Source organism: Rhinatrema bivittatum, chromosome 9 (assembly GCF_901001135.1).
Source record: "Rhinatrema bivittatum chromosome 9, aRhiBiv1.1, whole genome shotgun sequence".
NCBI classification, from domain to species: domain Eukaryota; kingdom Metazoa; phylum Chordata; class Amphibia; order Gymnophiona; family Rhinatrematidae; genus Rhinatrema; species Rhinatrema bivittatum.
This window is the reverse complement of record NC_042623.1, coordinates 112,854,676-112,876,107: the sequence shown is the minus strand read 5'-3', so window position 1 is coordinate 112,876,107 and position 21,432 is coordinate 112,854,676. Positions and strand designations below refer to the sequence as shown.

General features: G+C 45.6%; 1 protein-coding gene across 11 annotated transcripts in view; it reads left to right on the top strand.

Moving 5' to 3' along the window:
• Window positions 1-21,432, top strand: part of SCAF11 (SR-related CTD associated factor 11) — a 529,866-nt gene that overhangs the window by 375,628 nt on the left and 132,806 nt on the right. For all 11 annotated transcript variants that reach the window (XM_029616088.1, XM_029616082.1, XM_029616081.1 and 8 more), the window contains one exon: window positions 548-649. In XM_029616088.1, the coding sequence (XP_029471948.1) occupies window positions 548-649 (102 nt within the window). The remainder of the gene's footprint in view (window positions 1-547; window positions 650-21,432) is intronic.

Sequence of the window (21,432 nt, the reverse complement as noted above, 5' to 3'; positions counted from 1 at the left end):
AATTTTCTAACTCTTGCCATAGAATCTACCTCTTGAGCTGCTGCAGGAAACTGGAGGCTATAATTGCAATAATGCATGTTTAATATGTCTGATTTTCTTCTGCGAGCTATTACTTTATTTTGTTCAGAGAAACTGCATGAGAATTGCAAGTTGTGCCATGAGTTGTTTTCCAGCTTTCTCAGGTCACCTTGTAATCACAATTATACTTCAGTGTGAGTGGCACAACTAAGCTCATAGCTGCAAGACCAAAATATCAATCTGGGAAAACAAGGAAAAACACATGTCTAAGCATAGACACATTTGAAAAAGCATTTCAATTCTAGATTGGGGAATTTGTTTCAGTCTTAAAGGATTGTAGTAAACAGGTTTGGTTTTCAGAGTAACTAGAAAATTAGCCTTGTATTTATAATACTCGTATGCAAATACATCTGAATTTTAATTGTGGATATCCTGAAAACTAGATTTGTGGTTCTTGTTGAGAACTACTGGTTATACATAAAGCCATCATGAAAATGCCCCATTTAAAAATCTGCATTTTGTGTTTTAGCTTAGATATTGCTGAAGTTAATGACATCAGTGCAATCATCAGACAGAAGAGACGAGAACTTGATATCTTGTGGTCCTGTACTATACCAGTGAGAACTGGAAGGTAAGTCTTTTTCTTTATAGAACATTTTACACTGGAGCTTTTCAACACTGTTTACTTAAGTGTGTTTTCGCTGAAGGCAAACAGGTTCACCATATCACAAAAATGAGTCATATGACTATATATGGGGTCAAGCCCAAAGAAATTTTAGCTATCTGACAAACAGGGGTAGATTTTCAAAAACGGCGCGTTGGCATACTTTTGTTGGCGCTCCAGGCGCAAACAAAAGTACGCGGGATTTTAGTAGATATGCGCGTAGCCGCTAAAATCCTGGATCGGCGTGCGCAAGGCTACCGATTTCGTGTAGCCGGCGCGCGCCGAGCCGCGCAGCCTGCCTCTGTTCCCTCCGAGGCCGCTCCGAAATCGGAGCGGCCTCGGAGGGAATTCGCTAACGCCCTCCCCTCACCTTCCCCTCCCTTCCTCTACCTAACCCACCCCCCGGCCCTGTCTAAACTTCCCCCCTACCTTTGTTGGGGGATTTACGCCTCCCAGAGGGAGAAGTAAATCCCCGCGCGCCAGCGGGCCGCTGGCGCGCCTAGACGCAACCCGGGATGCAGTTCCGGAGGGCGCGGCCACGCCCCGCCCCGAAAACGGCGCACCGCTCGGCCCCGCCCCCGACACGCCCCCCTCGGAAAACCCCGGGACTTACGCGAGTCCCGGGGCTCTGCGCGCGCCGGTAGGCCTATTGAACATAGGCGCACCGGCGCGCAGGGCCCTGCTCGCGTAAATTCGGGCGGATTTACGCAAGCAGGGCTCTTAAAATCCGCCCCTAAAAGTCCTTTATGCTCATGTGTGAGAATTTTGCATGCTGCAGCAGCCGCACAACTTTTCAGTGTTTGCACTTTCCTCCTGGCCTTGGTCAGGGATTTTGTTATTCTATCCTCTTAATTCCGTAGTTTTTTTTTGTTTGTTTGTTTGTTTTTTGTTTTGTTTTTAGTGAGAAATGGGATGTCAGGCAAATCTTTGACCAGTATTTTTCTCACAGAAGTGTCTTCTCTGAACAAATGTTGTTCTTTTGATTTTGTTATATGTTTTTATTGCCATGTCTGAGAAATAAGGCAGTGGCTTCCAATTCTATTTGATGTGTTCATGGAAGCTGGCTATCACAAAATGTTCTATGTTTTTTCTTGGGATGGCTTTGAAATCTGCCCACAGCAGTTCAGTCTCAGAAGGAAAAGTTCTGAACCTTTATTACTAGTGGATTTAAACCCAGCTTCAAGGAACTGGTATTGAAGATGGAATACGTGGCCTGAGATCATGGCCAGGTCTTCAGCCTTTGTCGCTGAAGTGATAAGCTTGAGAATCCAAGTCAGTCCTGAGGAACGGTTCCAAGGAGGCCTCCCACACTGAGGCTGCTCAATGCCAGTCTTCCCAGGGCCATCCTGATGCTTTTGAATTGTCATTCAGCGGCATCCAGGATGTACAGTCTCATACAAGGGTGTACTACATTATTGTCATCAGCACTGTTAATAGAGTTGAAAAGGAGAATTTTGCTGATACTCAGTGAATTATTGGTGCAAGGCTTTGAACATCAGATTGCTTGACCCTAATGGGTTCCTCCAGTTATGTAGTGTGTTCTGGATCAAGAACAACTCTGCTTCCCAATCATTTGTCTAAACAGACTATACTCCAAGGTTCAAGATAGTTATGCAATCCCAGGAAGTTGAGCCAATTGCTCTCTGTGTCTTAGGAAGAACTGACAAAAGATTGGGCCCATCAGTTTCCAGATTGATGCCATCTTGATATTCTTTAGATCATCAGTAGGTCCTGGTGGATCAAGTGTTCCTCTGTTGACAAGCAGGGCTGAATTAATCATGACAAATGCCTGACATCATCCAAAATCGCTGAACCGACCTATCTCTCAGAGTTCAATAAACTTTACCTAGAGTGTTGAGTTATTTTACCTTCAGTACTCTGTGCAGTTCTGGTCTCCATATCTCAAAAAAAGATATAGTTTAACTGAATGGATGACTAAATGATAAAGGGGATGAAATGGCTCACCTATGAGGAGAAGCTAAAGAGGTTAAGGCTGTTCAATTTGGAGAAGAGACAGCTTAGGAGAGATATGATAGAGGACTATAAAATCATGAGTGGAATAGAATTGGTGTAAATGTAAATCAGTTATTTACTCTTTCAAAAAATACAAAGACTATCAGATCTTCCTCCATATCTTTCCTCTGGTCCCTAGTTGGTGTCACTTTTCTAATCAGAAATTGCTTTAGAAGGAGCTGTTCTCCCTCTTGGAAACCAATACGGTCGAACCTGTTCCTCCAGGGGAAAGAGGGAAGGGATTCTACTTTAGATATTTCCTGATTTCAAAGAAAACAGGACAACTCCATCCCATCCTAGACCTAAGGGCCTTGAACAAATTTCTAAAAAGATAAAAATTCAATATGGTTTCCCTGGGCACCTTAATCCCCTTTCTGTAAAAAGGGGACTGGTTATGCTCTCTTGATCACAAGGATGCCTACACCCATGTAGATATTTCCTGCGACATAGGAATATCTCAGGTTTGAAGTGGGAGACAGTCACCTCTAGTATCTTGTGCTTCCTTTTGCTTAGCAACAGCCCTATATGTCTTCACCTAATGTCCTGCCATGCTGGTGGCGCACCTTTGAGAACTAGGTGTGTATGTGTATCCCTCTCTGGACGATTGGCTGGTCAAGAGCACATTGCAGGCAGATAGTACAGAATCAATGTGCAAAACCTTCTGGCTATTGGAGTTAGTAGGGTTGTTGATGAATCCTACTTGAGCCCATCTCAGTTGGATTTTATCAGAGCTCTTCTGAACATGACTCAGGCAAGAGCCTTGTTTCCTCAACAGAAGACTCTCATCTTGATATCCTTAGTGGAAAGAATAAGAACATAAGAATTGTCATGCTGGGTCAGACTGTGATCCATCGAGCCCAGTATCCTGTCTCCAACATTGGCCAATCCAGGTCGCAAGTATGTAGCAGATTCCATAGAGTAGATCTAATTCTTGTTACTCATTCTGGCAAATAATGTGTTTTGGTGGACTTCTGGTTATGCAATTTAGCTGAGAGGTCTCAGATGTGTGGAGCTCCATGAGGACCTAAGCTACTTCCTTCATTAGTTCCTTTTTTGATGATCTGAATGGAGTAATTTTAATCACAGTACACATTTATTTGACCAAGTAGTAATTTGTGCATTTTGGAATGTCAACACATGCCACACGCACTCAGAAAGATAAAAGAAAAGAAGGAGAAAAGATTGCATCAATGGAAAGCCACAATGATATCGGAACTTGATAGTAGAGTTGTGGCTCAGTAATTGCATCTGAACAAATTACTACTTAACTAGCTGATATTAAAAAAAGAAAGTCGCCTTTCTGGAAAAGGTCGAAGATCAGAAGAATAGAGCATGACAGAACAATATTCGGATCATTGGACTTCCGGAATCAGTTAAGGATTCAGACCTCCTATAATCTTTTCAGGATTGGCTTCCAGAGGCTCAAGATGGAACCGGTCAGTAGAACGGACCCTCTGAGTTGGGATTCAGGACCTAGACTCATTATATCCTGTATTTTAAATTGTGTGAACTAAGTCTGGATAATGCAGGCATATAGAAAATACAATAATACCTTGGAGCATGAAGGAGCTAAACTTCTTATTTTAGGGACTTTTCTGCAAAAGTTTCAGAAGAGTGTCGAAAAATGACGCCTATTGCATGGCACTGTATTGCAAAGTCATTACGTTTCCCTTACAATATCCTGCTAAAATATGTGTATTTGCTTATTGGGAAAATATAATATTACGTAATAAGGAACAGGTGCAGCATTATTTGGACTCCCTATGACTTTTCACAGTTTATATTTATGAATGGGATATGTGACACTTACATTTTGGATCACTATTTTTCTTTTTTTTGCCCTGATTTTTCTTACTACGCTACTCTGATTTTGTTGGTAGCAAAGCAATGTGCGGACTAGTTTTGTTCGGTCTGTGTGACTCTGTGAGCTAGCTTATGCTCTCATTATATAAACTTTTTTGGGATTCAGTAGTTTTGATGTACACACTGCATCAAAAATTTGAACTCATGCTGGAGTATTTAAGGCCTGGAGTACCAATAATATTTTTCTGTTTGATAAATGATGCAGGACTTCTTGAACTGTGATATGAGCATAAATATTGTGATTTTTGTGATTTCTTTTTCTGACTTTCATATACTTAATCACTTCTTTAGTGTTTACATAATCAATACAAACAGGGGCACTATCATCATTTTATACATTGGCTAGTGGCTATTTACTCCATTTGCTATTTTTCGTTACTTGGATATACTGCTGAAGCTTCGTTCTTGGAAAATTATTTTTTCTTGGAACTCTAGGTCGCATCTTGAATGCTGATACAGATGAAGAAGAATGGTTTCGTGGAACATTGGGACATTGTTCTTTGTCTTTTGTCTGTTTGTGGTATGAATGTGGTCTGTATGATTTTATGCACTTAAGAGTAGTGTATGTCAACGGTGAGTGCTGTAGTGTGCGACTGGAGATTTATCTTCATTGGTTTCATTGTTTGTTTGGAAATTTATGCTGGGGGATATCTGGGCAAAATTGAAATGATGTACTGTTGTTTAATTATTACAAGTTTTCTTTTTAATAGGTGATATCAATATTTTTTCCTTAAATGTTGATTGTATTCATTCTCCAATTAAGAGGAAAAAATTGTTATGTTTTTTCCAAAAGACTAAAGTGCGCACAATATTTTTACAGGAGACTCATCTTAGAACTGTTGAACACAAGCAACTGCAATCACAGTGGGTGGGACAAGTTTTTTGTTTGGTTTTTTTTTTTTTTTTTGCTTTTAATAGAAGACAGAGGGGACTTGCTATTCTTGTTCATAATAATCTTTCTTTTCAGTTGGAATGGTGGATTGTAGATCCAGATGGATGATTTATTTTAGTTTGTGGCAGCTTAGTTCATAAGAAGTTAGCATTTTGTAATATATATGCCCCTAATATCTATAATCATCTCTAATTTAGTTATGTTGCTGAGCCAATTTCCTGACAATACGGTAGTGTCGGGTGTTGATTTTAACGTTACTGCTGATCCTAGCATAGGTGTGAAGCCATGGAGATTGACTAGACCAATTTCCATATACAGCTGGTGTACCTTTTCTCATTGGGGAGCTAGAATTGCTGGCTATATGGCAAGTATTGCTTATCTTTTTTTTCTGATGCTCATAAGTGCTACTCATGTACATTATTTTTTGATTCATGGACGTTTATTTACCATGGGGCGATAAGTCGATATTGTGGTAGCTACTTTATGAGATCATGCTCCTGTCCTTTCAGTTATATATGGGACCTTCTCCTTCTAAAGCTTTTAAACGGCGATTAAATCCCTCTCTCTATTTTGACCTTGATTTCAGGATATTTTTAACAGCCAAGTGGCAGGATTATCTTGAGGCTAATGTCTCCCCAGATATCACACCAGATATTTTATGGGAGGCTGGTAAAGCAGTTATGAGGGGGGAAGATAGCATATGAGGCACGTAAAATTAGGATATCTGATGCTGAAATCTTGTGTTTAATGAAAGAACTTACTAATCTTAAGACTTTACATGTGGGTACTTTATAAGAGGAGGTGCGATATCAAATGTTAGATGTTTGATGCATTTTAAATCAATTACTACATCAAAGGATGCTTAGGAAAGTGTTGGTTTCGTAGCAAATTATTCAGATATAATAGTAAGCCTGGTAAATTGCTGGGGCAATTGATTCATGGAGCTAAGCCAAAACAAGTTATTTGTGCCCAGAGAAATGCCAAAGGGGAGTTGGTAACTACTAATGCACAATTGACAGTTTTGGAGTTTTATGTAAATTTGTATTCAGTTCAACCTGCTTTTAAGGAGGTCCATTCAGCCTTTTTTGAGTGTCTGTCTTTACCATTGATTTCAGATACACAACTACAATTCTTAATTGTTCCCATCTCCTCCTTTGAAATTGAACATACTATTAAGGCATTGAAGTTGGCAAAAGCACCAGGACTTGATGGCTTAGGTTTAGAATTTTACAAATTATCTTCATCAATTTCGAGACCATTATTAGATATGTATACTTCTTGCCTGGAGAAGGGTGATTTTTTTTCTCTGGAGCTAATAAATCTCCTATTACTGGTTTTTTTTTTTAAACCAATGAAGGACCCTAATACTCCTGATTCATAATAGACCTACAGGCCAATTCAGTAAAGTCCGCGGGAGAGTGGATGAACGCCCGCTCTCCCAGCGCACGCACCGGCCCTTCGGTGCACGCGATTCTGTATTTAAATTAGGTGACACAGTAAAAACAGGGAAAAGGAGGCACTAGGGACACTAGCGCGTCCCTAGCGCCTCCTTTTTGACAGGAGCGGCAGCTGTCAGCGGGTTTGACAGCCGACACTCAATTTTGCCGGCATCGGTTCATGAGCTCGCTGACAGCCACGGGCTCGGAAACCAGACGCCGGCAAAATTGAGCATCCGGTTTTCGGCCCAACAGCTGCGGGCCGGATTCAAATTTTTTTATTTTTTTTTTTTACTTTTCGGTACCTCCGACTTAATATCGCTATGATATTAAGTCGGAGGGTGCACAGAAAAGCAGTTTTTACTGCTTTTCTGTGCACTTTCCCGGCGCCGGAAGAAATTAAGGTCGGCGCTAATTTCTGAAAGTAAAATGTGCGGCTTGGCTGCACATTTTACTTTCTGTATCCCGCGCGCATACCTAATAGGGCCATCAACATGCATTTGCATGTTGAGGGCGCTATTAGGTGCCGCGGGTTGGACGCGCATTTTCCTCCCCTTTCTGAATAAGGGGTAAGGGAAAACGCGCGTCCAATAGCAGGCTAACAGTGTGCTCCGTTGGAGCGCACTGTTAGTCTGATACAGTACAGTGCGCTCCGTTGGAGCGCACTGTACTGTATCGGCCTGCTATTTTGTTAATCAATGTTGATATAAAAATCTTGGCATCTATCCTAGCTGAAAGATTGAATGTGGTCTTACTCTCTTTGGTTGCAAATGATCAAACTGGATTTGTCAAGGGAAGATAAGGAGTTTGCAATATTCGTAAATTATTGGATGCCCTTTATGATATGTGTCTTGATAATCAAGCAGAGTTAGTAGTAAGCCTTGATGCTGAGAAGGCTTTTGATAAAGTGCAGTGGCAATCTGTTTTGAGTGATGGAGAAATTTGGAATCACTGGCTCCTTTTTACATTGGATATGACTCATATACATTTCCTCGAGCCAGATTATGAGTCATTGGTTTGGTATCTCAATCTTTTCCTTTATATTGTGGTACTTGACAGGTCTGTCCCCTCTCTACCTTATTATATTTAATGACAGTGGAACCACTTGCACTTAAAATTGTCATCTATCATCAGATGTTTGACCTTGGGTTCTCTGAATACCGCATATGTTTGTTTATGATATGCTCTCATTTTTGAATAATTCTCATTTCCTAGCGTGTAGCAGATGGACTCAGGACCAATGGATATAGTGTACTCCTGTTAGCAGTTGGAGACAGATCAGATTTCAATCTGACGTCAGTCCTAGTACATATACCCCTGCAGGAAGTGCAGCAGTATTTTCCGTCTCCATAGCAGTTCGGGACTCTATGCACGCTCGCACAGCGTCAGAGTAATTTACCAAATCAAGAAGAAATCTTACCTCTACAGACTAGCCCCGCTCTCCTGCGGTGACACCCCTTGGGTCCCTCCCCCAGTTGAAAATTCCCGAGGTGATTTCCACGATCCCTCGGAGGTAAGCCTCGGTCCAGCGGCCGACCCTCGGCGTGGACTTAGCCCCCGACATCGGGTGAGGCTTAGAGGCAGCGGGTGCAACTTCAAGCGCAGCAGTGAAGGTATTTCCCTCTCCCCCCTGCAGCCGGAGACCGCCCGGAACGAGACCGGGAAGCGCCGAGATAAGGTAAGGTAGAAATCTTTTCAAAAGTCTCTGGTCTCTGAAGTTCGAAGAGTCGCACAGGTCGCCAGCCGATGCCAGTGCTACCGGGTTGATCAGCCCTAGCAGGACTAGGCCCTAGTCAGACCCGTGGGTCTTCCCTCATGGAGACCTCCCGAGGTGGTCGCCATATTGTCCGCGTGGTCGCCGTCACCATCTTGACCTGTTCGCAGCCCTGTCCGCCATCCCGACCCATGCGCACAAATATCTTGTGTGCACATTGTCGCGCGCCCAAGTGCTGTGCACACAAGCAACGTGCATAGCCACATGCTTACTGTGCCGGGCGCATAAGTTCGGTCTGCGCGCACGTCTCCCTGAGCGCGTACCAAACGTACGGGCACAACTTCGATGCACCGGAGCGCATAACTAAGCCTCCCGGTATTTTACGCGCTCAAGCTATGGCACCACCGGAGAAGAAGCTCAAGGCTCAGGGCCTTTGCCCAGCATGCCACATCAGAGCTGCGCAGCATGAGGAGGCCATGGACCTGTGTATACGGTGCGAGGAGGCCCTGGGGGATTCAGCCCATGGCCCTTCCCAGCCGGTGCCGGGATCCAGCTTCTCGAACAGTACGCCGGACCTCGCGTCCCCCAGTGGGAGCCTCCCTCAAACGGGGCTCCCCAGGAACACAGCACCTCTTAATTTAGACCCAGCATCTATCTCCTGGGTGGAATTCTTCAAAGGCCTGCTTACCTTCGTCCACATGCAGCCGGGGCCTCCGATAACATGGCCACAGCCTCCCCCAGAGGACCTCAACATCCCGGGACCCTCTTTGCCCAGAGAAGTGCCTCCACCTCCCAGACGCCCCACCTTCGGGGACACGGACAACTCAGACGAGGATTCAGAACCCCTGGAGGAAGGGGAACTCCCCCCAGGGACCGAACCCCATCGAACCATGAGGCGTTTCTTTACCAAGGACGAGCTCCAGACCTGGTCACACACAGCTTGAAAGAGCTTGCTATCCCGGGCACAAGTGCCTCGGGGGAACCTAAGACTAATTCCCTCCTAGAAGGACTCCATCAGACCTCCCATCATTTCCCACTGTTACAAGCTGTCCAGCAGCTAACTGACCTGGAATGGGAAGCCCCAGAGACCACGTTCAAAGGGGGGTGTGACCTGGCAGCCATGTACCCTCTGGACCCCGCTTCCAAAGATCTCCTGGCATGTCTGTGCGGTCTCGAAGCGAACTACTATCCCAGTCGAGGGAGGAGCAGCACTTAAGGATGCCCAAGACAGATGTCTGGAATCCATTCTCAGTCTTTTGACGTCTCCGCTATGTCTCTACAGATTGCGGCCTGCTGTGCCGTGGTGACAAGCGCCTGCTTATCACAGACCAGGAACAACACTCCCGGGGAAGCCCTGGAACCAGCAGTATCATTCCTCACGGATGCCGCTTCTGATCTGGTGCGCACCGCAGCTAGAGGCATGTCATCAGACATGGCGGCCAGAAGGCAACTCTGGCTCCGAAGCTGGTCAGCCGATGCATTGCCCAAAATGAGACTCACAAGGATGCCTTTCAAGGGAACCCTCCGGTTCGGAAGCGAGCTAGAGAAGCTGGCCAACAAATGGGGCGAATCCCCATTGCCGCAGCTACCGGAGGACAGGAATAAGAGAAACCAGCGACCCTTCCCCCGAACTTCTAGGGGCAGAGGATCACAGCGCTTCAACACATACAGAAGCACATATCAAGCAGCTCGCCCCGCAGGCAGGAGCCAGTCCTTTCGGAACAAGCACAACAAAAGGGGAGCCAGCTCAGGCACAAGCCGCACCCCACAATGAAAATTAGCCAACCCGTCCAAGGGAAAAAGCCATAGGGGGCAGACTTGCCCTATTCTACCAAAGATGGGTCGAGAGAACCTCGGACAAGTGGGTCCTAGCCATCATTTGAGAGGATATTATCTGGATTTCCACCACATCTCTCCGGACAAGTTTGTGGAATCCCCCTGCCACAACCCCTCCAAGAGGACGGCAGTGGAAGCTACACTGACCAGATTACTCGTCTTAGACGCTATAACACCGGTGCCCTCACAACAAATAAATACTGGACACTATTCCATCTATTTTATCGTTCCCAATAAAGAAGAGATGTTCCGGCCCATCCTGGACCTCAAATCGGTTAACCGCCACCTGAAGATTCCTCGCTTCCGCATGGAAACCCTACGCTCGGTGATAAGGGCGATACAACCGGGAGAATTCCTTACATCCCTGGATCTGTCTGAAGCCTACCTGCACATTCCAGTCCATCGAGAGCATCAGCATTTCCTACGCTTCACGATCCGGGCACTTCCATTCAGGTTAGCCACAGCACCCCAGACGTTCACCAAAATCATGGTGGTAGTGGCAGCAACAATGAGGAAGGAAGGAATCCTCGTACACCCTTATCTGGACGATTGGCTGATCAAGGCGAAATCCCCAGAGGAAAGTCACCAGGCGACCAACAGAGTCACAACTCTTGGGTGGGTGGTCAACACAAACAAGAGCTGTCTACAGCCCTCCCATTCTCTAGAATACCTGGGAGTTTGGTTCGACACCAAACAAGACAAGCTCATCTTGACACCGACAAGGCGATCAAAACTGATCACCCAGTTGCGAACCCTGTTGAACGAGCTTCGTCCCACAGCATGGGACTACCTCCAAGTCCTCGGCCTCATGGCATCCACACTGGAAATAGTGCCATGGGCAAGAGCACACATGAGACCCCTACAGCGCTCCCTACTATCACGATGGAACCCGCTGTCCCAGAACTACACCGTTCGGCTCCAGCTCCCAGACAAAGTTCGGACCCAACTGATGGTGGCTACAAGAAGGCCATCTGAGCCAGGGAGTGAGGCTATCCTCATTGACCTGGATCCTGCTCACCACAGATGCCAGCCTATGAGGATGGGGAGCACACTGCCAGGAGCTAACCGCCCTGGGGCAATGGAACAAGGAAGAGTCTGGATGGAACATCAATCGCCTAGAAGCATGGGCAGTCAGACTAGCCTGCCAACGGATCGGTCACAGACTCCGAGACAAATCAGAGTCATGTCGGAAAACGCCACAACAGTGGCCTACATCAACCGTCAGGGAGGAACCAGAAGCCAACGGGTGTCTCTGGAAATAGACCCCCTAATGTCATGGGCGGAAGCGAACTTTCGAGAGATCTCGGCCGTCCACATCGCGTGGAAAGACAACGTCGCTGCGGATTAACTCAGCAGAGAAAGTCTAGACCCAGGAGAATGGAAACTGTCGACCACAGCATTCCATTTGATAGTAAGCCATTGGGGAACACCAACCATGGACCTCCTGGCAAACTGGTCCAATGCCCAAGTGCCCAGCTTCTTCAGCCGCAGACAGGAACCTCAGTCCCAGGGAATTGATGCCCTGGTACAGACCTGGCCACAGGAAACTCTTATACGCCTTCCCGCCGTGGCCCCTATTGGGCACAATCATCCACAAGATAGAACACCACAAGGGACCAGTACTTCTAGTGGCCCCAGACTGGCCAAGAAGGCCGTGGTATGCAGACATGCAAATGCTACTGACAGGGAGCACTCTCCCGCTACCGCCACACAGGGATCTGCTCCAACAAGGGCCAATCCTCCACAAGGATCCAGCTCGATTCTCTCTTACGGCCTGGCCATTGAGAGGGACTCGCCTGAGGAAGAGCGGATACTCGGGGGCAGTAATTGATACCCTGCTCTAAGCACGCAAGTTCTCCACATCCCTAACATACATAAGGATTTGGAGAGTATTTGAAGCCTGGTGTGAGGACCGCGACTTCATAACACGCTTAGTCAAAATCCTTGTGATTTTTTTGAATTCCTGCAGAATGGCCTACAGAAGGGATTGTCTCTCAACTCCATCAAGGTACAGGTGGCCGCATTGTCATGCTACGGAACCAAGAGTGAGGACGGTAGCCTAGCCTCTCACCCGGATGTTTCCCTCTTCCTGAAAGGAGTCAAGCAGATCTGACCACTCCTAAAATGGCCGGTGCCTCTTTGGAACCTCAACCCTGGTCCTAGACTTCTTAACAGGAGCCTCCTTCAGACCTCTCCGCGGCCTGTCCCTCCGACTATTAACATTGAAAACAGCCTTCCTGGTGGCAGTCTGTTCGGCCCGTTGTATCTCCGAGCTACAAGCACTGTCCTGCCGGGAGCCGTTTCTCAGACTCACTCTGGGAACCATCCAGTTACGCAAGGTCCCGTCCTTCCTCCCCAAAGTGGTTTCTCACTTCCATCTCATCCAAGCCATCTCGTTACCATCGCCAGATGAGCATAAGAATTTGGAAGAATCTCGCCGTCTGTGCCACCTCAACGTCTGCAGACTCTTAGTCCATTACCTGGAAAGGTCGGAATCCGTACGAAAGACGGACCATCTATTCGTCCTTCACAGCGGGAAGAAGCAAGGGGAAGCGGTCTCGTGAGCAACCATAGCCCGCTGGATCAAAGAAGTCATCAAGGCGGCCTATGTAGAAGCAGGCAAGCTACTGCCTTTACAAGTCAAGGCCCATTCCACTAGAGCCCAGGCAGTGTCCTGGGCAGAAACCAAGATGCTGTCACCCGCCGAAATCTGTTGGGCGGCGACATGGCCCATTCCACTAGAGCCCAGGCAATGTCGTGGGCGGAAACCAAGATGCTGTCACCTGCCGAAATCTGTCGGGCGGCGACATGGTCCTCCATCCACACCTTCTCCACGTTCTACCGCCTGGATGTTCAGGCTCGAGAGGACACAGCATTTACAAGGGCAGTACTAAGTGGGCCACGGGCAGCCTCCCACCTGGTTCGGGAGCAGCTTTTATACATCCCATTGGCTCTGAGTCCATCTGCTACACGCTAGGAAATGGAGAAATTACTTACCTACATAAGAATATGCCATACTGGGTCAGACCAAGGGTCCATCAAGCCCAGCATCCTGTTTCCAACAGTGGCCAATCCAGGCCATAAGAACCTGGCAAGTACCCAAAAACTAAGTCTATTCCATGTTACCGTTGCTAATAATAGCGGTGGTTATTATATAAGTCAACTTAATTAATAGCAGGTAATGGACTTCTCGTCCAAGAACTTATCCAATCCTTTTTTAAACACAGCTATACTAACTGCACTAACCACATCCTCTGGCAACAAATTCCAGAGTTTAATTGTGCATTGAGTGAAAAAGAACTTTCTCCGATTAGTTTTAAATGTGCCACATGCTAACTTCATGGAGTGCCCTCTAGTCTTTCTATTATCCGAAAGAATAAAAACCGATTCACATCTACCCGTTCTAGACCTCTCATGATTTTAAACACCTCTATCATGTCCCCCCTCAGCCATCTCTTCTCCAAACTGAAAAGTCCTAACCTCTTTAGTCTTTCCTCATAGGGGAGCTGTTCCATTCCCTTTATCATTTTGGTAGCCCTTCTCTGTACCTTCTCCATCGCAATTATATCTTTTTTGAGATGCGACGACCAGAATTCTGCTCAATTAACCCCTTAACTACCAGTGTCATTAGAGGTTTTAAGCACTGACACCAGGAAATGCTTTTGTCAATAACTTCAAACAAAACAAGTCTCACAAAACAATGCCTGCAATTTGCCATCCATCTCTGGAAACGTGTACTGAAAGCAAAATATAGAAGAAGCAACAAAGAAGATTAAAGAACGCTAGCGCATGGTGATCACCTTAATTAAGATGTGAGAAAAAAGATAAGAGAAAAAAAAACGGTACCGCAGGATAGATAGACAAACAAATACTGGGAGGTTTTAGAAACTTAGGAACTGGGGGTATCACAGAAGGGGGAAAGGGAAGGAGGCTCTTATAGGGTAACAAGCCATATAAAATATCTTTAATGTAAGTATACACAGTGGCTTGCCCAAGTTCCACTGCTGTCGGGGTTAATGCTGTAACAATGAAATGCCAGGGTTATTGCTTATGGCTCTAAAGGCTGTATTAAAGTCATTTGTGGTCAGGGATCCTTCCAGGGAATAGGCTCTCATTTATGGGCTTAAAGTGGGCTTAAAGTAAATGTCCAGCCAGGCAACGGATTGGGGCTTTTTTTTTGTTTTTTTAAATTACTCAGGAGTCGGTGAAAGAGGCGGCGGAGCGGGCGGAGGGACCCATTTGCCCACACTGAAGACTCGGCGAGCGGCGTTGCGGGGTTGGCCAATCAGGGGTATACCTTCCTTCCTCACGTTCCCAAATTCCCCCATCTCTTTCCCAATCCCAGGGTCCAGATTGAGAACCTCTATCCACTGGGCGTCCTAGTCCTCTAAATCCCGCCCTTTGAGTATGGCTAGACCCAGAAGTACTGATAAAAACAGCCCAGGTCTTCACTTTCTCTAGTATTCTGCTCTTTCTTTTTGTCCTTCAAACTCTTCAATCTGCAGCACACAGACCTTAGTTTGTGCCTTCACTAATTTCTCCTGTGGCTTCTCCCTTGCTTCCTCAAACTTGCGCACATGGTGTAAAATATGACTATTCATTTGTGCCCAATTCATGTCTGCTAGTCCCACTATTGAGGTGAGAGTATTACGTAATTTATCAGGGAGTGTCTGTATGAACATGTGGCAGAAAACAGGAAGCGAATTAGGGTCACTATAAGGAGCTTCCATCTCCTGATTAAGCATGTCTTGGAAAGAATGTAAATGTGAATCAAAAGCAGTAGTCTTAGGATTCCAGCGGACTGTGGACAGGCATGCAAAATCTCTCTGCTTAGGATATATGTGTCGAAGTGCTTTCCATATGTCAGGGCGATGTGAATTAAAAGCATCCCCATCATAAATCTGTGTCTGCATTACTTCCTGGCGATTGGCTTATGCCCACATGGCTGGCTGTTCCAACCCAGGGATTTGGGCAAATAGTGCTTTTATATCCCCAACTGCATTCCCATAGTAAGTTTCTCTAAAGCTATAATCCAGCTGTCTGCACCTCAAGAGAGGGGCGGCAAGCTGGAAAGTATTGTGCATAAGTCAATGAATGTCCAGGGGACATACATCAGACGAGGCCCTCCCTCTGTTGTAGTTTTTGTCACAATTGGCAAAGCATGCACTGTATCCTTTACTGCTCTAGGAGCACTACGAGGTGGCATATGCTGACCCTCATATTTCTCCCACATGGACAAGCCTTTGTACATATAATCCGTCTTCGCCAGGGACCAAGAAAGGTCTGGGATATCTTTTATGGCACTCCAAGCAGTATTCATATCACTTGTGGTCAAAGATCCCATAAGGGGATAAATTCTCATCTGTGGACTTAAAGCGAGAGTCCATCCATCCAAGGTGTCTAGCCACCTGGTAACATAAAAATAAGATTGTTCCATTTTTGCTACATAATCAGCTTGCGTACTGTCCCCTTGCTCAGCTCTCTCAACATTAGTATTTAGGATATCATTTTGGTAAGCTGTCTTGGGTGATCCGACAACTCTAGTACAATTTGTGATGCTCTTTATTATATTACACACCTTTTCCCAAAATGTTAATATAGCTGGACACTGCCACCAGATATGTGCCATTTAACCTCTATCTCCATGTTCCTTATAGACTATGTGGAGCCTGACAAGTGGTCAAGTTCCATTTCAAATACATTTTATGCATATTTTCTGCTAATGGAGCAGATAGTGAAGATTTTGCCACAAACTCTTGTATCCCTTCCCAAATATCCTCTTAAAACTCCCTGCCCAGGCTATTTGTCTTAACTTCTTCTCCATATTTAATAACCAAAGATATGTTTTGGTGATTAATCCTTTCCAGACCCCACCTTTTAGTATCATCACCTCAAACTCTGTCAGTTCCTTTTGGAGTTGCTGGTCCCCCATTTGGTGTGTAAAATAGTGCCTCACCTGAAAGCAGAGAAATCAATCTGTCCTATCTAATTTAAATACTTTTTTGTAGCTTGATAAAAGCAAGTTTGCTTACCGTAAACGGTGTTTCTGTAGATAGCAGGATGAATTAGCCATGCTGTCATGGGGGATCTGTCAATCAGGTCCGGGAGGCGGAGCTTTACAAAGCAGAGATTTAGATTTTAGCTCTCTGCCGCTGCGCGTGTGTTTCCGCGCAGGAAAGTAACAGATTCTCTTCGGTCTGTGATTAAGCTGTAGTTTGGAAAGACGGTGACCGCCAGGGAGGAGGGTGGGACAGCATGGCTAATTCATCCTGCTATCTACGGAAACACCGTTTACGGTAAGCAAACTTGCTTTTTCCCGTCGATAGCAGGGCTGAATTAGCCATGCTGTCATGGGAGTCCCAAGCTCCCGATCACGTTGTTTATGGTATATATGTTTGTACATCATCATCTAGAGATTGCAGGATTGCGTGCCCTATCTTAGCATCAGTGGCTGCTTGTTGTTCAAGGCAGTAGTGCGATGTGAAGGTATGGAGCGATGACCATGTAGCTGCCTTACAAATGTCAATGGGTTGTACATGTTTAAGGTGTGCCAAGGAGGCCGCCACTGCTCTAACTTGGTGAGCTTTGGGAACAGAATGTAGCTTTAGGTTTTGTTTGTCGTAGCAGAACTTGATGCACTGTGCTATCCAGCTGGAGATGGTGCGTTTAGCCACCGGTAGTCCAGGTGCTTTCGGGTCGAAAGAGACAAAGCATTGAGAAACACGGGAGTCAGAGTTCTTTCTTTGTAGTTTGCCAAAGCTCTTTTGCAGTCTAGCGTATGCAGTAATTTTTCCCTGTCATTTTCATGAGGTTTAGGGAAAAAGATGGGTAGTTCTATGGTCTGATTGAGATGGAATTGAGACACCACTTTTGGTAGGAAGGATGGGTGAGTTCGGATAACCACCTTTTGGTGATGAAACTGTAAATACGGAGATTAATGGACCAAGGCCTGTAATTCACTGACTCGTCGTGCTGATGTTACTGCCACGAGGAATACCACCTTCCATGTGAGGTATTTAATGTATGCCGAGACCATGAGTTCAAACAGGAAAAGCATGAGTTGTTCAAGAACTATGTTGAGGTTCCACAGAACTGGAGGCTTAGAGATCGGAGGGCGAAGGTGAGTTAACCCCTTGATGAAACGAGATAGTAAGAGGTGATTGGAAATAGGAATATTGTTAAGTGGTCTGTGATATGCCGCTATGGCACTGAGATGAACTCTAATGGATGAGGTTGCCAGACCATCTGGCAACCTCATCCATTAGAGTTCATCTCAGTGCCATAGCGGCATATCACAGACCACTTAACAATTAGATTCCAATCCTGCAATCTCTAGATGATGATGTACAAACAAAGCATTGAGAAACTCTGACTCCCGTGTTTCTCAATGCTTTGTCTCTTTCGACCTGAAAGCACCTGGACTACCGGTGGCTAAACGCACCATCTCCAGCTGGATAGCACAGTGCATCAAGTTCTGCTTCGACAAACAAAACCTAAAGCTACATTCTGTTCCCAAAGCTCACCAAGTTAGAGCAGTGGCGGCCTCCTTGGCACACCTTAAACATGTACAACCCATTGACATTTGTAAGGCAGCTACATGGTCATCGCTCCATACCTTCACATCGCACTACTGCCTTGATCAACAAGCAGCCACTGATGCTAAGATAGGGCACGCAATCCTGCAATCTCTAGATGATGATGTACAAACATATATACCATAAACAACGTGATCGGGAGCTTGGGACTCCCATGACAGCATGGCTAATTCAGCCCTGCTATCGACGGGAAAAAGCAAGTTTGCTTACCGTAAACGGTGTTTCCGTAGATAGCAGGATGAATTAGCCATGCTGTCCCACCCTCCTCCCTGGCGGTCACCGTCTTTCCAAACTACAGCTTAATCACAGACCGAGGAGAATCTGTTACTTTCCTGCGCGGGAACACATGCGCAGCGGCAGAGAGCTAAAATCTAAATCTCTGCTTTGTAATGTACAGTGTATGTACATTAGACTGTTCACCTGAGTTAGGTGAACAGTCTAATGGTGGTACACCGTTAGAAGTGCACCAGGTAGAGTAGCTTTTCCATTTATAGCTATAGTTTTTCCTTGTTGAGAGTTTCCTAGATTCTAACAAAATGGATTGTGCCGAAGTGGAAACTCCCTGTTCTGTTAAAAGGAGCCTCTCAATCTCCATACCGTCAAATGAAGAGATGAGTGTAGTGGGTGTAGAAGCGTTCCCTGATCTTCAAAGAGAAGATCTGAGTGATTCGGTAATCAAATGGGTCCGTGATGGATAGTCTGAGAAGGAAACTGTACCACGGTTGCCTTGGCCAGGCTGGAGCTATGAGTATCAGTGAGCCTTGTCTGCTATGCACTTCTGAAGTGTCCTTGTTATGAATGGTATGGGAGGAAAGGCATACAGGAGGCCGGTCGTCCACGGAATGAGGAAGGCATCTTGGGCAATCCTGAACTGACTTGGTGGTATCGAGCAGAAGTTGGGAACCTGAGCGTTGATCTCTGTTGCAAAGAGATCTATCGCGGGCGTCCCCCATTGCATGAAGATGTCTTGTGCTATCTCCGAATTGAGTGTCCATTCATGAGGATGAAAGATGCGACTTAGCCTGTCCGATCTTGTATTTGCAACTCCTGGTAGATAAGTTGCTTGCAGATGTATGCAATGTTGGTGAACATGTTTGAAGATTGTCAGGGTCTCCTTGCAAAGGGACCATGAACCGGATCCTACTTGCTTGTTGATATAAAACATTGCCACTTGATTGTCTGTGTAGATCATGACTCTGTGGCCTTTTAAGTGATCTTGAAACACTTGTAACTCATTTCAAATTGCTCTGAGCTCCAATAAATTTATCTGCAGGGTCTGCTCGGAGATTGTCCATAACCCTTGTATTTCGTAAATCTCGAAATGTGCTCCCCATACCTTGCGAGACGCATCTGTGGTTAAGACTGCGTTGTGAGGAGGAGGACTGAATACTGCTCCTTTCGACAGGATTGAGTGTAGGAGCCACCATGTTATGTCCTGTTTCATCTCGGAAGTCAACGATAGCTTCTGTGTCAACGGTTGTGAGTGTTGCTTCCATTGACGTTTTAGTCCCCATTGCAAGCGTCTCATGTGTGTAGCCTGGTGTTGGGCACTGTGAAGATAGCCGCCGCCATGTGGCCGAGGACTACCAAAATTTGTCTTGCCGACAGTCTTTGAGTGTTGTTCAATGAGCAGAGAAGTTGACATATTTGTATTATTCGTTCTGTTGGGAGATATGCCCGGTTGCGAACAGTGTCCAGGCCTGCTCCTATAAACTGTAGTCTCTGTGTTGGTTGGAGATGTGATTTTTGAAAGTTGATCACTAGCCCCAATTCCTGTAAGCACTGTATCACTCATCGAAGGTGATCAAGTAAGATGTCCGGGGTCGTGGCTATTATTAGCCAATCGTCCAGATATGGAAAGATGGTCATACCCTTTTGTCTGAGATGAGCCACCACCATAACCATGCAGCCGATAGTCCAAAAGGAAGAACCTTGTACTGGTAATGTTGATGGCCGTAGCGAAAGCATAGGTAACGCCAAGAGGACGGATGGATTGGAATATGTGTATACGCATCCTTCAGATTGATGGAACACATCCAGTCGGGTTGAATCAGAGGTAAGATCGATTTTAACGATACCATCTTGAATTTCTCTTTGGTCAGGAATTTGTTCAATTCCTGTAAATCTAATATGGGGCGAAGGCCACCCGACATTTTGGGTATGAGGAAGTATGGGGAATAAAACCCTGCTGTTTGGGTTTTCGGGAAAATTTGTCAAATGGCCTGCTGTTTGCGAAGCAGAGCAATCTCTTCCCCCAGTTGTGGTTGGAAGCTTTGACTCTTCAGAGTGGAAAAGTGAGGTAGTATGGGTTTTGTGATAAATTGGAGTTGATAGCCATGTCGTACTATCTCTAAAACCCATTGATCGGATGTTATTCTCTCCCAGGCTGCCAGGCAAGAATGAATTCTGCCAGGTGGTGCTTGATGTAGTGGTGGTGGCTGGGTTATTAAAAAGACGGCGTTGATTTCACTGCAGTAGCCGGTTGCTGTGTTTGCTGTCTCTGGTTACGTGGCTTACCACTACGTTGAGTCGTGTTGTTTTGTTGCGGCGGTGGACGCTGGTAAGATGGATACGTCTGTGTACGAAAGGATCGATAAGACCTGTAAGGCCTACAGTTGTAGGATTGTCTACGTGTAGATTCCACATAACGACTTGTGGTCGAGTAGTGAGATTGTGACGTTAAGGATTGGACTGCTAAAGCTTCCACCTTTAATTTTCCAACTGTTTCTTGAAACCGTTCTCCGAACAGGTTGTCTCCTGTACACGGGAGGTTCGTCAGCTTCTCGTGTAAATCTTCTCATATCATACTAGAGCGTAACCATGCTATCCTACGAGCTGTGATGGCTGTCGCAGACACCCTAGAAGATGTTTCAAATGCCTCATATATCGATCATAGAAGGTGTCGAGAACACTCCTCCATATCATGAAGAGGCAGTGGTACTTGATCCGTCGTCAAGGAAAGCATACCTTTCGTGGCTTGTATGCACTCATATAGGTATTGTACCATATAGAATTGATGGTGCATAATTCGGGCATTCAACATTGAATTGTGAAACATCTTCCTGCCAAAGTCATCTAAATACCGGTTGTCTTTGCCCGGTGGATATGAGGTATGCGACTTTGTTTTTTTGAATCTTTGCATTGCCGACTCTACCACAATTGAAGCATGTGGTAGTTGTGGTATAGAGTAAGGCGATGTTTTTCACATACGGAATTTTATATCCGTTTTCTTTGAAACCGCTGATAGAGAATAAGGCGTTTCCCATGATTTCTGTAACACAGTATGTAATAATTCGTGTGGTGGGGGAGATGGTTCTCCCGGAGCATCGAAAATCTTTAGGAGACCAAAGGTTTCTGATCTAGGGTCTGTCTCCTTTTGGACCTCTAGATGTAGTATCGTG